The sequence below is a fragment of the Salmo salar genome, chromosome ssa01 (assembly GCF_905237065.1).
Source record: "Salmo salar chromosome ssa01, Ssal_v3.1, whole genome shotgun sequence".
In the NCBI taxonomy this organism is placed as follows: Eukaryota; Metazoa; Chordata; class Actinopteri; order Salmoniformes; family Salmonidae; genus Salmo; species Salmo salar.
Window position 1 is genome coordinate 148,794,456 of NC_059442.1, and position 16,957 is coordinate 148,811,412.

At 40.6% G+C, this 16,957-nt stretch overlaps 2 protein-coding genes across 7 annotated transcripts in view; both read right to left on the reverse strand.

Annotated features, from left to right (window-relative positions):
* Window positions 1-10,835, reverse strand: part of copt1 (High affinity copper uptake protein 1) — a 38,350-nt gene extending 27,515 nt beyond the window's left edge. For 4 of the 6 annotated variants that reach the window (XM_045690077.1, XM_045690057.1, XM_045690021.1 and 1 more), the window contains exon 1: window positions 10,622-10,835. The gene's annotated coding sequence lies outside the window, so the exon portion shown is untranslated. 6 annotated transcript variants of the gene reach the window in all.
* Window positions 10,836-12,147: 1,312 nt separating this feature from the next.
* On the reverse strand, window positions 12,148-14,297 carry LOC106567829 (V-type proton ATPase subunit G 1). The gene is made up of 3 exons (XM_014137601.2): window positions 14,071-14,297; window positions 13,131-13,231; window positions 12,148-12,939 (listed from the first exon to the last, which is right to left on the reverse strand). The coding sequence occupies exons 1-3, from the start codon at window positions 14,150-14,152 to the stop codon at window positions 12,766-12,768; spliced, it is 357 nt and encodes a 118-aa protein (XP_013993076.1). The 5' UTR covers window positions 14,153-14,297; the 3' UTR covers window positions 12,148-12,765.
* Between the last annotated feature and the right edge of the window lie 2,660 nt (window positions 14,298-16,957).

Sequence of the window (16,957 nt, forward strand, 5' to 3'; positions counted from 1 at the left end):
TCACTCCCTACATGAGTGGGCAATCAATCGAGGTGGGAAAATGTTCTACTTGACTCGAGAGCTCTACCAGGACCATTACTAATTTAATGGCCAAACAACCAGAGGCCACATCCGTAGAAAACTGCCTTTATAACCTAATAAATGCCCACTTAACGGACATTAATGTTATTAAATTAGAGAAAAACATGTTATACCAAATGTCTGGGACACCCCGAGGCAGAAACCAATGACATCCGGGGACAAGGAAAACAGACATCGAGAATCAAAATGAAAAGACCCAAAATCACATCAATTAACCTGCCAGTCAAGACATCTGTTACCTCATATTTTTCTACTCAGCTCTGCTAGACTCAGTTGTTGCCACAGTGAGAAGTTAGCCCTTTGAACATATGGGCCTAATCCTCACCAAAACAAACAGTCCAGACTCAGGTAGACATTATGACCAAGTACACAACGAAATTGACCTTAATACTCAAAAACAGTGTTATAAAGACAGGCTATTCATAATGGGTGGTGTCTCTCTTCGCGTTAAGTCCAACATGTAAGTCCTCTTAGGTTTAGAAATAAACATTCCATCAAAGTCAACGTGAACCTTAAATTCTTATCAGTTGCTGAGAAGTCCAAAGCGAAGACCATTGTGCCCTTTAAAGCAAGACAAGAACAGTCTAAAGTCGTGTTACACAGCACTCGTCTCAGAGTTCAAAGAACTGTGAATATAATCACACTCCACATGAGGTTATAAAAGCCATTGTGAAATGTTCCTGCAAGTCCTTGGAATCATAAACCTAAGAACTCTGATCTTTAACCAAAGTAAATAGTTTTGTACCCGAGTGGAAACTGAAGTAGGCTACACAATGCTGGAAGATATTTACAACAAAGAATGATTTTCATCATTCATGTAGATGACTCAAATTACAAAAGACTGCTCTCAGTCAGTCAAAGTAGAATGGGTAATAGTTAATTAGCCTAATCCCTTCATATTAGCCCACTCAGTTGAGCTAAACATAAAGCAGGAAACAAATAGAGTCGATGCTTTTTTCCAGAACAACCAAAAAGATGCATTGGCGCATGCAAAGTAAAGACAGCTTAAGTACATTTCATACAACAAGGAAATGTACATTATTAAAATGGTGGCCTAAACATTCTTGATTCGATAATTGATATGTAATATTGTTTTATTCCAGTTAAAATCTAACTTTTAAAAAAACTTACCCAAATGTCTCACCACATGCAGAACTTCTGTTACAGCCAAATCAATGACAAGATACTTGTCAATGTGTGCGAGTGTTCATGCAACCCATCAATGTGTACAGGTGTGTAGTCTGATCCCGAGTGTGCTCGCCTGCTGGAGAGAGTGAATGTGTGAGAGTGGGAAAGTGAATGCGTCATGCCGAAGTGCACTAATCTGCCTTCTCATGACTGTCCGCCTCATGTGACCATTCTGCCTCTCATTTCCTTTGATCCAGCCAATAACACGGTTTCCCCCTCCCCAAAAATGAATGTAGCAACTGCGGATTGCCCCTTTAAGAACACATCCAAAACATGTGTGCTGGACAAAACAACCAACTGAAGAAATAATGGGATGTCCAGTCACTTATTTGTTTACTGCTCCAACAATCTTTTATCTTTTCTAAAACCGAAACGGCTGTTTACGCTATCCCTAATGCAGTGAAGAAAAATGAAGTAAACTTTGTGGGACATCTTTGAGTGAGGAACCATTACACCTTTGTCTAAAACCATCCTTTAACCAGACAAACAGTCAGTGTGGTCAATCCACATCACTTAGACTGTTAGACTGTTAAACAAAAAAAACTTCCCTGATCAAAATAATTGATCATAAACTGAATGCTGATGCATAAAACAACTAATATTGCCATTTCTTGTGCTTGGGTCCCTGTACAAGGGAATTGTTAATCAAATGTTATTGGTCACATACGCATGTTTAGCAGATGTTATTGCGGGTGTAGCGAAATGCTTGTTTCTCTAGCTCCGACAGTACAATACTATCTAACAAGTAATGTAGAACAATTTCACAACATGTACCTAATACACACAAATCTAGGTAAAGGAATAGAATTAAGAATATATAAATATATGGACGAGCAATGTCAGAGCGGCATAGACTAAGATACAGTAGAATAGTATATACACATGAGATGAGTAATGCAAGATATGTAAACATTATTAAAGTGACTAGTAGGGATGCACGATATAAAATCGTCCGACATTCGCTAAAAATGCCAACATCGGTATTGGCCCGATGTCTAGTTAAATGCTGATGTTAAAAACTGCTGTCAAAGCTGCCATGCTTACCTATATAACGTAGGTACATGACGCAATGACACCACGTAAAATGTTGCGCTACACATGCAACACAGCATTCCTAACCTAGTCCACAATGTCTGCTGTTTGGATCGAGCAGTCAACAAGTCGAGCAGTCATTTGAAAGAGTAAGAACATTTCAGCGAAACGCAAAGGCGAAATCCATTAAAGCCAAGATAATCAACCGCTCTCTGTCAGGGGTGATGTTGGCTTTTCGCCAACTGGTTGAGCACCGGTACACACTACCAAGTGCGCTATTTTTCAGATGTTGCCCTACCGGAGTTAGACAGTAATAGCTTCACGACATACATACTATGGAATGCCGTTTGGGTCTTTACGTGTCAAAAAAGATACAGTAGCACTGTCAAATCCTTGACTTTGGTGATGTCATTTACAAAATAGCCTCCAACAAAATAACCTCTACTCAGCAAATTGGATGCAGTCCATCACAGTGCCATCCGTTTTGTCACCAAAGCCCCATATACTACCCACCATTGTGACCTGTATGCTCTCGTTGGCTGGTCCTCGCTACATATTCGTCGCCAAACCCACTGGCTCCAGGTCACCTGTAAGTCTTTGCTAGGTAAAGCTCCGCCTTATCTCAGCTCACTGGTCACCATAGCAACACCCACCCGTAGCACATGCTCCAGCAGGTATATTTCAGTGGTCATCCAAAGCCAACATCTCGTTTGGCCACCTTTCCTTCCAGTTCTCTGCTGCCAATGACTGGAACGAATTGCAAAAATGACTGAAGTTGGAGACTTACAGCTCCCTCACTAACTTTAAGCATCGGCTGTCAGAGCAGCTTACCGATCGCTACAGCTGTACACAGCTCATCTGTAAATGGCCCATCCAACCAACTACGTCATCGCCATATTTGTTTTTTTCCTGCTCTTTTGCACACCAGAATTTCTACTTGCACATGCTCATCTGCACATCTATCACTCCAGTGTTAATTGCTAACATGTAATTACTTCGCCACTATGGCCTATTTATTGCCTTACCTCCTTACTTCATTTGCACACACTGTATACAGATTCTCGATTGTGTTATTGACTGTACGTTTGTTTATCCCATGTGTAACTGTTGTTTTTGTCACTCTGCTTTGCTTCATCTTGGCCAGGTCGCAGTTGTAAATGAGAACTTGTTCTCAACTAGCCTACCTGGTTAAATAAAGGTGAAATGTATGCATTTTTTTGAAAGCTGTACAAAAGTCTACAAACAAGCAAACACCGGCCACGAATGATGCGTTTACAATACCGCATTGGTAATAAAGCATAATTTGTTCGACCGCAACTTCTGGGGTAGTTAGATTTAGCTTGGTACCGAGCTAGCACCAATACAACCAGCCTGAAAACAATGACAAGTAAAACTGCATTCATTTTCATTATTCTTAGCAATGATATAGGAATCCTTGTGAGTAAGTATTAACTAGGTTGCCACTTGTTGTTCACCTATTGAAATTGAACTTCAGTTCATGAAAATAAATAGCTAGCCAGCTAATTAACCCTGTTGCCCAAAGCTAATGTTATAAGCTGCCAGCTAGCTTCATCTGGCTAGTGAGGGTCGATCGCACCGGGTTGTGAAGCTAGCCACAATAAGGACTAGGCACAACAGTGGAATTTACGGTTTGCCTTCAAAATAAAAGTACGTCATTGACTAATGCAAATGAATACAAATAGCAGAATTATGCCATACATTTATTTTGAAGGCTAACCGCAAAGTCCACTATTGTGGATAATCCTTATTGTGGCTAGCTTCACATAGATGGGTCCGACCACCATTAATCAAATAAAAACTGTCTTATAAATTAGGGTTGTTTTAGATGACACCTAGCTATATAGTTAGCTAGCTAACAATAGCTACTGAAACAGATAGTCGGTTTGCTATGTTTTTGGGGAGAACATTGATTGCATCCATGAGCTAGCTAGCTTTTTTATGACCTGCACTGTAGGTGTGCGAGACAACTTTACCAGCGTCATAGCATACGTATCGATTAATCGTTGTGACATGAAATACGAGTGAGTGTAATCAATGCGTAATAACTACACAATTTTTTATGGACGTGTCAAATAACGTTATTTGACACGTTTCTTTTTGACACGGAAAGACCCAAACGGCCTTCCATAGAAATCCTGGTTGAGAATGAAACTGAAGAAATGAAAAAGCAAGTGAAAGAAATAGGTTTTGATTATGTTTTACTGTTAAATGGGGACATATGTAAATGCCAACTAAATAATTTTTTGGTCAGTGTGGTTTGTGTATCCTTTATTTAACTAGGCAAGTCAGTTAAGAACAAATTCTTATTTACAATGATGGCCTACCCCGGACGATGCTGGGCCAATTGTGCGCCACCCTATGGGACTCCCAATCATCGCCGGATGTGATAGAGCCTGGATTCGAACCAGAGATTATAGTGATGCCTCTTACACCGAGATGCAGTGCCTTAGACCGCTGCGTCCATGTGTTACCTATTTAACTGTACTAGAATGCTTAAAAAGGCCCCATAAATGTTAAATACCGGGTATTTTGGAAGGGAAAATAATGGATATCTGTATCGGCCGAAAATATCATATCGGTGCATCACTAGTGCTCCATTTATTAAAGTGGTCAGTGATTTCAAGTCTATGTATATAGGCAGCAGCCTCTAATATGATCGTGATGGCTGTTTAACAGGCTGATGGCCTTGAGACTGAAAAATAGCTTCCGTTTCTCAGTCCCAGCTTTGATGCACCTGTCCTGACCTCACCTTCTCGATGATAGCGGGGTGAACAGGCAGTGATTCAGGTGGTTGTTGGCCTTGATGATCTTTTTGGCCTTCCTGTGACATCGGGTGCTGTAGGTGTCCTGGATGGCAGGTAGTTTGCCTCCGGTGATGCACCACCCTCTGGAGAGCCTTACCGTTGTGGGCGGAGCAGTTGCTGTACCAGGCGGTGATACAGCCCGACAGGATGCTCTCAATTGTGCATCGGTAAAAGTGTGTGAGGGTTTTAGGTGCCAAGCCAAATTTCTTCAGCCTCCTGAGGTTGTTGCACCTTCACCACACTGTCTGTGTGGGTGGACCATTTCAGTGATGTGTACGCCGAGGAACTTAAAAAAAAATATTAAAAAAATTAATTACTTTCCACCTTCTCCACTGTGGTCCTGTCGATGTGGAGGTGCCCTCTGATGTTTCCTGAAGTCTAGACTTTATGGTGCCCAAACTCTGAGACAGTTAAGTCAAAGAAAACATGAACACTTGCCTTGTGGTAAGATGTGGAGACTAAAACTTGCAGCGAAGAATACATGTAATCAATGTTCCCTCTAAGCTCCCCCGGGACTGCCTCGCAGAAAAAATATCAGCCTGCGCAGAGAAGCACAAGATTGAACTTCACTCAACTTTGATGGAAAACACTAAAGTTTCTAAAACTGTTAAAATAATGTCTGAGTATAACAGAACTGATATGGCAGGCGAAAACCGAGGAAAATCCATCCGGATTTAAAAAAAAAATGTTTGTTTTTTTGGAGGTCACAGGTCATTACAATGCTAGTCTGTGGGATATACAAATAAATAGCTCCCGATTGCAGTTCCTATGGCTTCCACTAGATGTCAGTCTTTATAAAGGGTTTCAGGCTTGTTTTTCGAAAAATGAACGAGTAGTTGTAGTTTTTTCCAAGGTGTCTCTAATTAGAAAAGTAGTCTTGTTGCGCACGTGATTGAGGTGCGCGCTCTTCGTTATTTATCTTCCCTATTGAACATACTATTTTCCGTCTTAAATTGTATTGTTTATTTAGATATTAGAGTACCTGAGGATTAATTAGAAACATCATTTGACTTGTTTGGACAAACTTTACTGGTAACTTTTTGGATTTGTTTGTACACATGTTGAACGAGTGGATTACTGAATCAAGCGCACCAAATAAACATACATTTTTGGGATATAAAGCACTTTATCGAACAAAACAACCATTCATTGTGTAGCTGGGACCCTTGGGATTGCAAACAGAGGACGATCTTTAAAGGTAAGTGATTTATTTTAGCGCCATTTTGATTTTGTGACGCCTGTACTGGTTTGAAAAAGTATTTTGATGTGGGGCGCTGTCCTCAGATAATCGCATGGTATGCTTTCGCCATAAAGCCTTTTTGAAATCTGATAATGCGGTTGGATTAACAAGAAGTTAAGCTTTTAAATGATGTAAGACAGGTCTCTCCAGAGATGTTCGATCGGGTTCAAGTCCGGGCTCTAGCCGGGCCACTCAAGGACATTGAGACTTGTCCTGAAGCCAGTCCTGTGTTGTCTTGGCTGTGTGCTTAGGGTCGTTGTCCTGTTGGAAGGTGAACCTTTGCCCCAGTCTGAAGTTCTGAGCGCTCTGGAGCAGGTTTTCATCAAGGATCTCTGTACTTCTCTGTTCATCTTTCCCTTAATCCTGACTGGTCTCTCAGTCCCTACCACTGAAAAAGACACCCCCACAGCATGATGCTGCCACCACGCTTCACCGTAGGGATGGTGCCAGGTTTCCTCCAGATGTGACGCTTGGCATTCAGGCCAAAGCGTTCAGTCTTGGTTTCATCAGACCAGAGAATCTGGTTTCTCATGATCTGAGAGTCATTACATGCTTTTTGGCAATCCAAGCGGGCTGTCATGTGCCTTTTACTGAGGAGTGGCTTTCGCCTGGGCGCTCTACCATAAAGGCCTGTTTGGAGGAGTGCTGGAGAGATGGTTGTCCTTCTGGAAGGTTCTCCCATCTCCAAAGAGGAACTCTGGAGCTCTGTCAGACTGACCATCGGGTTCTTGATCACCTCCCTGACCAAAGGCCCTTCTCCCCCAATTGCTCAGTTTGGCCAGGTGTCCTGCTCTAGGAAGAGTCTTGGTGGTTCAAAACTTCTTCCATTTAAGAATGATGGAGGCCACTGTTCTTGGGGACCTTCAATGCTGCAGACATTTTTTGGTACCCTTCCCCAGATCTGTGCCTCGACACAATCCTGTCTCGGAGCTCTACGGACAATTCCTTCGACCTCATTGCCTGGTTTTTGCTCTGACATGCACTGTCAACTGTGGGACCTTATACAGACAGGTGTTTGCCTTTCTAAATCATGTCCAATCAATTGAATTTACCACAGGTAGACTCCAATCAAGTTGTTGAAATCGCTCAATGGAAACAGGACACACCTGAGATCAATTGAGTCTCATAGCAAAGGGTCTGAATAAATCAAAGTGTCACATGCGCCGAATACAACAGGTGTAGACCTTACAGTGAAATGCTTACTTACAGGCTCTAACCAATAGTGCAAAAAAGGTATTAGGTGAATAATAGGTAGGTAAAGAAATAAAACAGTAAAAAGACAGGCTATATAGAGTAGCGAGGCTACATACAGACACCGGTTAGTCAGGCTGATTGAGGTAGTATGTACATGTAGATATGGTTAAAGTGACTATGCATATATGATGAACAGAGAGTAGCAGTAGCGTAAAAGAGGGGTTGGCAGGTGGTGGGTGGGACAATGCAGATAGCCCGGTTAGCCAATGTGCGGGAGCACTGGTTGGTCGGCCCAACTGAGGTAGCATGTACATGAATGTATAGTTAAAGTGACTATGCATACACAGAGAACAGCAGCAGCGTAAAAAGACAGGTTATGTAAATAAGATTTGTCTTTTATTTTTAATACATATGCAAACATGTCTAAAAATCTATTTTCGCTTTGTCATTATGGGGTAATTCTGTGTAGATTGCTGAGGATTCTTTTTATTATTCTCACCTCCAGCTTTTAAAAACATTAATTAAAAGTAGGTAAAAGGTGTCAAGGCCGACATACACCTTTTATGAAAGGTCAGCTTATAAAACTGGCTCATAACAATCCCCAACAAAGAGGACAGTGATTGAAGCAATTATGAAATGTGCAGTAAATAGCGCAGAGTACAAAAGTAAGGAACCAAAATTAACATTGAGACACAATTACCAACAAAACATTCTATGACTGCACAAACTGAAACATTGTCGTTAGATGTGATAATTCAATTATTTAGTGAAGACTACTAGTTACTCAAGTGTGTGTACTATGGCTGGGAATTGCCAGGGAGCTCACGATACATATTGCGAATCTCACAATTTTATATGCATTGTGATTCGATGTTCCAAACACCATATGTTTGCTGCAGAGCGACAAGAGAGAGCCATGTTTTGATCAGTCACTGAAATAAAAGTGCTACCTACTTAAAAAGAAGATGGTAACAAACTAGTTTTGGTTCAGGTACAGCAAACTAATGCAAAAATAATATTGTGATATCAAAACAATAAGATGGTCAAAAATACTGCACTGTATGATATCACCATCAATGACCCCACATAATCAAGTAGACCTAAGCCTAACAGTACACCACTTACCTCATTTTGCCCAACATGTTGCATAATTGCCAGACTTCAGAAGACATTCCTAATGAATGCACAAGAGCCACTACTTGAGGCAAAGATAGTACAGTAAAGGGTAGCTAGCTAGTTGCTACACAGGCTAGATAAAATAATAAATTGACAATGTAGGCCTACATTCCACCTTTTAAAGCCTGATAGTGTGGAACAATACAGGTTGAGGTACAATAACCAAAAGGTTGCCAATTCAAATGTGATTTTATCCATTAAATTCTGATCACGCTCTCATCATTCCATCTTTGATTTAGAAGTGTTTAAGCCTTATTTAAATGTACCTGTCATTTGTGTTATCATTCCACTGCTTTGTGTACACTAAATAGCAGGAATCTCATATAGGACCATTCATGGAATAGAATGGTTGTGTGACCCAACTGGTTTCGGGAAATCTGCAAAGGCCGAGTTTCAGAAACAGATCAATGGCTTTTTGTTTGCAGGACATAAAACGTTCAGATTTCAACCAATAACCAAGATCAAAACAATCACTAAGAATCCACTTCACCTTCTAAGGAGTCAGTTAAGCCTGGCGGAGAAAATTTAAGTCATAGTCAAATATACTTGTCCCCTGCTGCCTTTATTAACTAGCCTAAGTATAAGTCTGTCCGTAAAGTAAACCTGTTGTTGAGAATGAGAAGCCTTGCCAGGCAAACAAGTTTCAGTCACATTGGAGTGATGCCAATGAGAAAGCGGGCCAACTACAGAGCTAGAGAACAGCCTGGCCCATTGGATACTGTCACTCTGTCCTCCTGATACACAGAGACAATAGGGCACTGTTTCCCCACTCAAACATTCCTCCCATCCACATATTTGAGAGTAAATGAAAATATGACAAAGCCAGTTATGAGTTACTCTGTTATTCCAGAGCAATCGAATAGAAAGTGAACTCAAAAAGATGATGGGCAGATCTTGATGAAGAGCCTCTTAGTCTCTGAAGACCATAGATGTGTGCATTGGGGCAGAGTTTCCCGTGGCTGTCAAGTGCAATTTAAAAGCAGACTTCCCACAATAAAAATCAGTGAGTACCGACTATGAGAGATAAATGTATGTAATCTATATTATTCTGGTTGTCCAGCCTTGACCTTTTTTACTGTTCTTTTGGTCTGCCATAAATAATTACCAATAGGTCATGGCACCTTTGGGCTGTAGGCACATTAAAAATGTCCACTTTTTTTCTCTGTTACAGAGGGGTTAACTAATGGGTCGTGTTCAGAGATGGAATTGGTCTTGAAAAGCAACGAAAGAGGAATCCTACTGTAGTGCACTGAGCCTATAGGTGACACAGTTGGTTACATGTTTCATCATAGCTCTGAAAAGGCTGCAATTGAATTAGCCTAAAAAAATTAAGAAAGTAGAACGTACTGTTGCATATTTGTAGCCTGAAGTTCTAGCTGTGGAATAGGGAATACACATTGAAATATTGAGTATATTTTAAGCTTGTGCGGAAGATGACAATTTAACAAGCATGACAATTTGATCTGTCTTGATAGCCTAGCTACTTGTTTCGGAATAGGTAGAGCATAATGAAAAATGTCCACGTGAAACCTAGAAGTGGAGAGATCAAGGAGTCGTTTGCAACAAAGTACTGTAGCGTTTTGTGTACTGCAACTAGCGAATACAAAATCCAAGTGTTCCTCAACCATAACTGACTTCATGAAAATCATAAATTCGATAAAATGGGATGTCAATCGCCAGGATAGATATTTGGAACATTTGGAACATTTGGTTTAAATTGTGAGATGGCTGAAGTTGCATGATACCCCCAAAAATATTTTGCTAGCTATCAAGTTAACTCCAGTACTTGATAGACTACTAGCTTGCCCCGTAGCTAGCTTGATACAGAGGTCAAACACAAGCGAGAAAATGATAGAGAGGATAGCCCGGGCATGCACGCGCTTACCTCACAACATATAGTGAACTCGGTTCCAGCGTGATTTTCTTTGGCCTAATAACTCACAACCGAATGATTAACTATTAGCTTTCAAATGAACGTCCAGATTCCCGTTTACTCTACTGGCAAAACGCCGACAGCACACGTCACACTTAAATACAATAACCACAGCAAGATGACTTTTGACAAGGCAGGAAAATGTAGACGTAGCACGCATGTTTTCGTATGGTAGCCAATCAGACGACCGTTCAGGGCAGGCATTTCCGCCGTCACAATGTCGTCACTAGTTACCACAGCCACAAAGTCCTAAACTCCGCCTATTTCTACAATTTATCTTCTTAAAATATGATTTTAAACCTAACCTTATTAACATTGCTAACCTTAAATTAAGACCAAAAAGTGATATTTTGTTTTCACGATTTTCTGGCTGTGGTAACTAGTGCAAACCCCGCCACATGGCAGCCCGAACGATGACGCGATGTCGTACGATGTCGACATGTTATAAACCTACATAACATCGTATAACATCTGTGTATTTGACATTTCATGTTACCATCAAAAAACAACTAAATGTACGTTTTCATTCACAGATATTCTCAATGTGTTTATTTTCGTGGTGAACTCTTACCTGTAGCTACATAACATGTTAATGATCTAAAGCATACTGTAAATTAAAAATCAATGTTGGGGCTCCCAGTCTAAGGCACTGCGTCTAAGTACTAGAGGCGTCACTACAGACCCTGGTTCGATTCCAGGCTGTATCACAACCGGCCATGATTGGGAGTCCCATAGGACAGAGCACAATTGGCCCAGCGTCTTCCGGGTTAGGGTTTGGCTGGGTAGGCCGTCATTGTAAATAAGAAATTGTTCTTAACAGATTTGCCTAGTTAAATAAAGGGTAAATAAAAAAATGATCAAATTGAGAATAATTTGAAGTACTCAAGCTATTGTTTGAGGAAACAAGCATTCTTTACCTAAATCAGTTCTGAGATTACATGTACATATTGGGATGTTGTAGTGACCTCTTGAGGATAAAATTAGTACTTTATGAAGTACTTTATTGAGCACATAAAGCATGTAAACTCAGCAGGGGCAGCAATATCAAGATTGTCAATGTATGATGTCTTATCCAGAAGTCCCAGACATGGCTGCAGTTGTTCTGCTTTCTTTGGTCTGTTCCAGTGTTCCTGTATCAGGCTGCTGGACAAGTCTGGTCTGGTGGAACCAGCCTTATTGCTGCATTTACCATTCTATTTCAGTGAACAGAGCAATCAGGCTGGGATAGGATAAAGTAATCCTTCTAACCCCCCCTTAAAAGATTTAGATGCACTATTGTAAAGTGGTTGTTCCACTGGATATTATAGGTGAATGCACCAATTTGTAAGTCGCTCTGGATAAGAGCGTCTGCTAAATGACTAAAATGTAAATGTAAAATGTTCCAACAGTCTAGCTGAATAACACAAGGCACTTGTGTAGAATTTAGGAAATAAATTAGGAAAACAGGATATGGTGACTTCAGTCACTCAAGAATAAACTACGAGAACACTATTAGTTTAATAAAGTCACAATATTTGTGAACAGAGGAACATCCACTATACAGGATAATATATTCATAGAGATGAAGATTCAAATTGGGACAGCAGTAAAACATTCAAACAAAACAGCAATCTTTTTTTTCCAGGCCTAACAGTCCATTAAGTGAAATAAGCACTGTATTTTGGTCTCCACAAATAAAACAAGAACAATATGTCCATATTAATAAAAATTGCATAGCAAGACACACACACACACACACACACATATTAACCTTTACATAAAAACCTTGATACTACAAGCAATGAAGATGGGAAACAGAGACACCGGATAGGACCAAAAGAACCTCTGCCTGCTTTGACTAATCAACAGAGTGAATATGCTTTATTTTTGACTGGACAAATGTATACCTATTTGAATCATATACACATCTGTTGATTATATTTATAGAGAAAATAAACTTGTGGGTATAACATTAAAGTTGTGAGCAGGCAAGCAAAGAGGTTTGTACCATGCATGGGTGTAGTAGATGTGTCAATGAAGCATGTGTCAACTGATGGCAGTGCAATCAGAGTGTCTCAGTGTTTCCTTAGTTTAATAAGGGGTTGTGATGAGGGGGTTTAACCAGCAAAACGGTAATTGACATGGATCTCTGGCTTGATGTCACACACCATCTTAAGCAGGTTGCCCAGCACCCCTTCCCGGTTCTGCTGGTAGCTGGTCTGGATGCTACCCATCTTGCCCACGGTCTCTTTGTCCACCTCTACAGCAGAGTTACCATGGGATCCAAGAGCCTAATGGAGAAATGGAAGACCGATTTAGGCCACCTTACAAGACAAACCACTTGAAACATACAGTAAGTATTAAATAAGTTATTATATGTTAAGGTCTTATCAATTTAGCTACCAACTACAGTGCCTTATGATTAGGAAAACATGACTCATGTTTCCCATTTGCAAATTAAAACTTTCCCCCAGTGTCTCACCGCAGCCTCCTTGGTCTTAAAATCCTTCTCCCTCTGCATACGGTACTGCTCAATCTCGGCCTGGGCTTCCTCCTTGGCCTGCTTCAGCCGACGGTTCTTACCTGATCAAACCGAAGGGAAAAAAAATCTGCACTTAGGCCTAGTAAGTGAAATAAACAATGATTAAATTCATCGTTCAATCAAGTTCCCAACTACGCAGTTTGTTGTGTGCTTCTTGACAAAATAGGAAGTGAAATCCTATTGTTTGATAGGGAAATGAGACTTAGTGAAAGAATTGTGAGGAAAGAAGCAAGTAGCCTACAATCAAGGCATAGATTTTAAGTCTGGGCCTAGTCTGGGGCTAAAAACCATGTTCAGTGGAGAATATCCATTTAAAGTGTTTAGTCCAGAGGTAGGCCTAATCGGGGTCTGGGAAACCAACCGTTGGAGTAGACTGAAGGGTAACGGATACATTTAGATTTGTCAATTTTCCCTTTAAAACAGAGGCAACTTTTTTTTAAACAAGCTCCGACAGGGAAACAAAATCGTTTTGAATGGTCAACCAACTCGGAATTCCAAGTAAGGAACTCGGGCCTCTTTCTAAAGCTTCGACTTTGCGACCTGAAGATTACTGACGAGTTCACGGTTGTCTTAAACGCCATTAAATCTATACAGGAAGTCTGTCCGAACCTAATTGCGCAGCTGTAAGCAAGCGGGTCGGATCTGCTGGCTAGGTAGCTAGTCATCTTTGATTGAAGGCTTGCCATCTTCACACTTTGCAGTTAGGAATAAATATATATGTTGGCTGTCAAATCTGGGGTTTATTACAGTAGTTGTTTATAATTAAAATTTTACTTATGCCATTAACTAGCTACCTTCCAGAAAAAAAGTTAAACTAAGCTAGCTAACGTTAACTAATCAAGGTATCTACGCCGTTCAATGACAGCAGATTTTAACTTACGTTTGCGGGCTTCTGCTACTTTTTCTGCAGCTCGTTTTTCAGCTTGCAAAAGCTGCTGGATACCCTGGGACTGGCTAGCCATTGTTTAGTTCGGAGAGAAACAGACGGACAAGAATGTGGTTCCTCCAGCTGCTGTTCTGTGTTTGCAGCGAAGGTTGGTGAATTTACTGCAGTCAGCTGACAGCGCGTCACAGACAGAAGGGGTAACCCTGACACGTCCAGTCGCGTGTAGTGTGAGAGGGTGAAACTGGGCCAACATTCTGCAAATTTTCTCATCGATGAAACTGATCAATACATTATTATTTTCCCAAAACTATGTCACGAACAGCGTATACGTTTTAGACTTGACGCTTTGCCAAAGTTACGATGTTTAGACGGCGTGGAAGGTTGAATTGAGTTTGTGCACACGCGCACTTCAGAGGAGGCGTCCCCTAACTGAAATATACTATTTTAGGTTAGAAGTATCTTTGATATCGTTGTCAGGCTCAAACCACATGATTGGGTAATTATTGGAGTGCGGTCGGTTTGCGTCGGTGCCGTATTACAGCTGTTGCTAGCTAATTTGTCCTGGGATATAAACATTGAGTTGTTATTTTACCTGAAATGCACAATGTATTCTACTCCAACAGTTAATCCACACATAAAACGGCCAACCGAATAGTTTCTAGTCATCTCTCCTCCTTCCAAGCTTTTTCATCTTTGCCACGACAACTGCCAAAACATTTCGTCTTTCAATCGCCCACGTGGGTATAACCAATGAGGATGGCACGTGGGTACCTGCTTCTATAAACCAATGAGGAGATGGGAGAGGCAGGACTTGCAGCACGATCTGCGTCAGAAATAGAAAGGAGTTCTATTTTAGCACTTGGCATCGCAGACGCTCGTTTGGTGCGAGAGCAGTGTGGGTGCAATAATTGAATAACATGTATTTCTAAATTTATTTTGCGACGCTCGTGCACGCGACGTGTCCGGTCTGGTCAGCATGTAATAACACACAACATTGTTCAATGTTTCACTTGACTTTCTTTAGCATAATATTTCTAACAAGAATTTAAGCTTTCTGCCAATATCAGATGTGTCTTTGTCCTGGGAAATGTTCTAGTTACTTACAACCTCATGCTAATCGCATTAGCCAACGTTAGTTCTGAATTCTTATTTACAATGAAGGCCTACCCCGGCCAAACCCTAACGACGCTGGGCCAATTGTGTGCCGCCCTATGGGACTCCCAATCAGGCCGGTTGCAGAGGTGGAAAAAGTACTCAATTGTCATACTTGAGTAAAAGTAAAGATACCTTAATATAAAATGACTCAAGTGAAAGTAACCCAGTAAAATACTACTTGAGTAAAAGTCTAAGAGTATCAGATTTTAGATGTACTCAAGTACAGTGGTGAAAAAAGTACTAAATTGTCATACTTGAGTAAAAGTACATTTTAGTAGACGCTCTTATCCAGAGTGACTTACAGTAGTGAATACATACATTTCATACATTTTTCTCTGTACTGGTCCCCCGTGGGAATTGAACCCACAACCCTGGTGTTGCAAACACCATGCTCTACCAACTGAGCCACACGGGACCACAAAGCAAAAGTTAGTACAAAGTAAAAGTAAATTATATACATCAAATTCCTTATATTTAGCAAACCAGAAGGCAATTTTCTTTTTTTGACAGCTAGGGGCAACTCCAACACTCAGACATAATTCACAAAGGAAGCATTTATGTTTAATAAGTCCACCAGATCAGAGGCAGTAGGGATGACAAGGGACGCTCTCTTGATAAGTGTGTGAATTGGACCTTTTTCCTGTACTGCTAAGCATTCAAATTGTAACTAGTACTTTTGGGTATCAGGGAAAATGTATGGGGTAAAATGTACATCATTTTCTTTGGGAATATAGTGAAGTAAAAGTAGTCAAAATATGAATAGTAAAGTACAGATACACCAAAAAAGTACTTAAGTAGTACTTTGCAGTATTTTTACTCAAGTACTTTACACCACTGGCCGGTTGTGATACAGCCTGGAATTTAACCGGGGTCTGTAGTGACGCCTCCAGCACTGAGATGCAGTGCCTTAGACCGCTGCGCCACTCGGGAGTCCTACATGGCTCAGACCAGTGCCAGTGGTGCTCAAGCCAGGAAACAAAGGGATCCATTCCCATTGCAAGAGACGAACATAACTTCATGATGGACATAACTTCAATTTCTTTGACTAATAACAATAATTTGAGCTGTATAATAGAAACAATGGTCCCAAAACGGCTAACTTCAATTTAAATCAAGCACACCAAAAAAATATTTTCAGGTGACCTATATCTGATAATAAGAGCAAATAGAGCTCCAACACGGATCAAGTGGTGTAACATAAAGACAGACTGGAGTAATGTTTGCAAAACTTCTCACTTCAGGGCCTTTGTCTGTGTCACAGGCTTTGACAATCAGCTTGTCAGAAAACGTGCAAATGATCAATACCACACAATGATATGAGTTTGTAAAACATTAGGTGGATGCTCTGCTCAACATGAGAAATGTTGATTCAAAGGTACAAAACATTTAATATATACGGTGTATTTGGAAAGTATTACCCTTCCCTTTTCCACATTTTGTTACGTTACAGCCTTATTGTAAAATGTATTAAATTAATTTTCCCTCATCGATCTACACACAATACCCCATAATGACAAACCGAAAACAGGTTTATAAAACGTTTTAATAAAAAACATAAATACCTTATTTACATGAGTCTTCAGACCTATGCTGCATTCATGTGCTAGTCGCTACTAGGACATTTCCGACTTGCTAACAGTTTGTGGTTATATACGTGCCGCGTTCATGGATTCAGCAAGTCGGACATTTCCTTGTTCCGACAACATGTGAAGGCGGCACTACTCTG

Coding starts and splice junctions, on each gene's coding strand:
- LOC106567829 (XM_014137601.2), bottom strand. CDS start 14,152: ATGGCTAGCCAGTCCCAGGGTATCCAGCAGCTTTTGCAAGCTGAAAAA. Junction 13,232..14,070: donor AGTAGCAGAAGCCCGCAAAC/GTAAGTTAAAAT, acceptor CGGTTTGATCAG/GTAAGAACCGTCGGCTGAAG. Junction 12,940..13,130: donor TTAAGACCAAGGAGGCTGCG/GTGAGACACTGG, acceptor TTTCTCCATTAG/GCTCTTGGATCCCATGGTAA.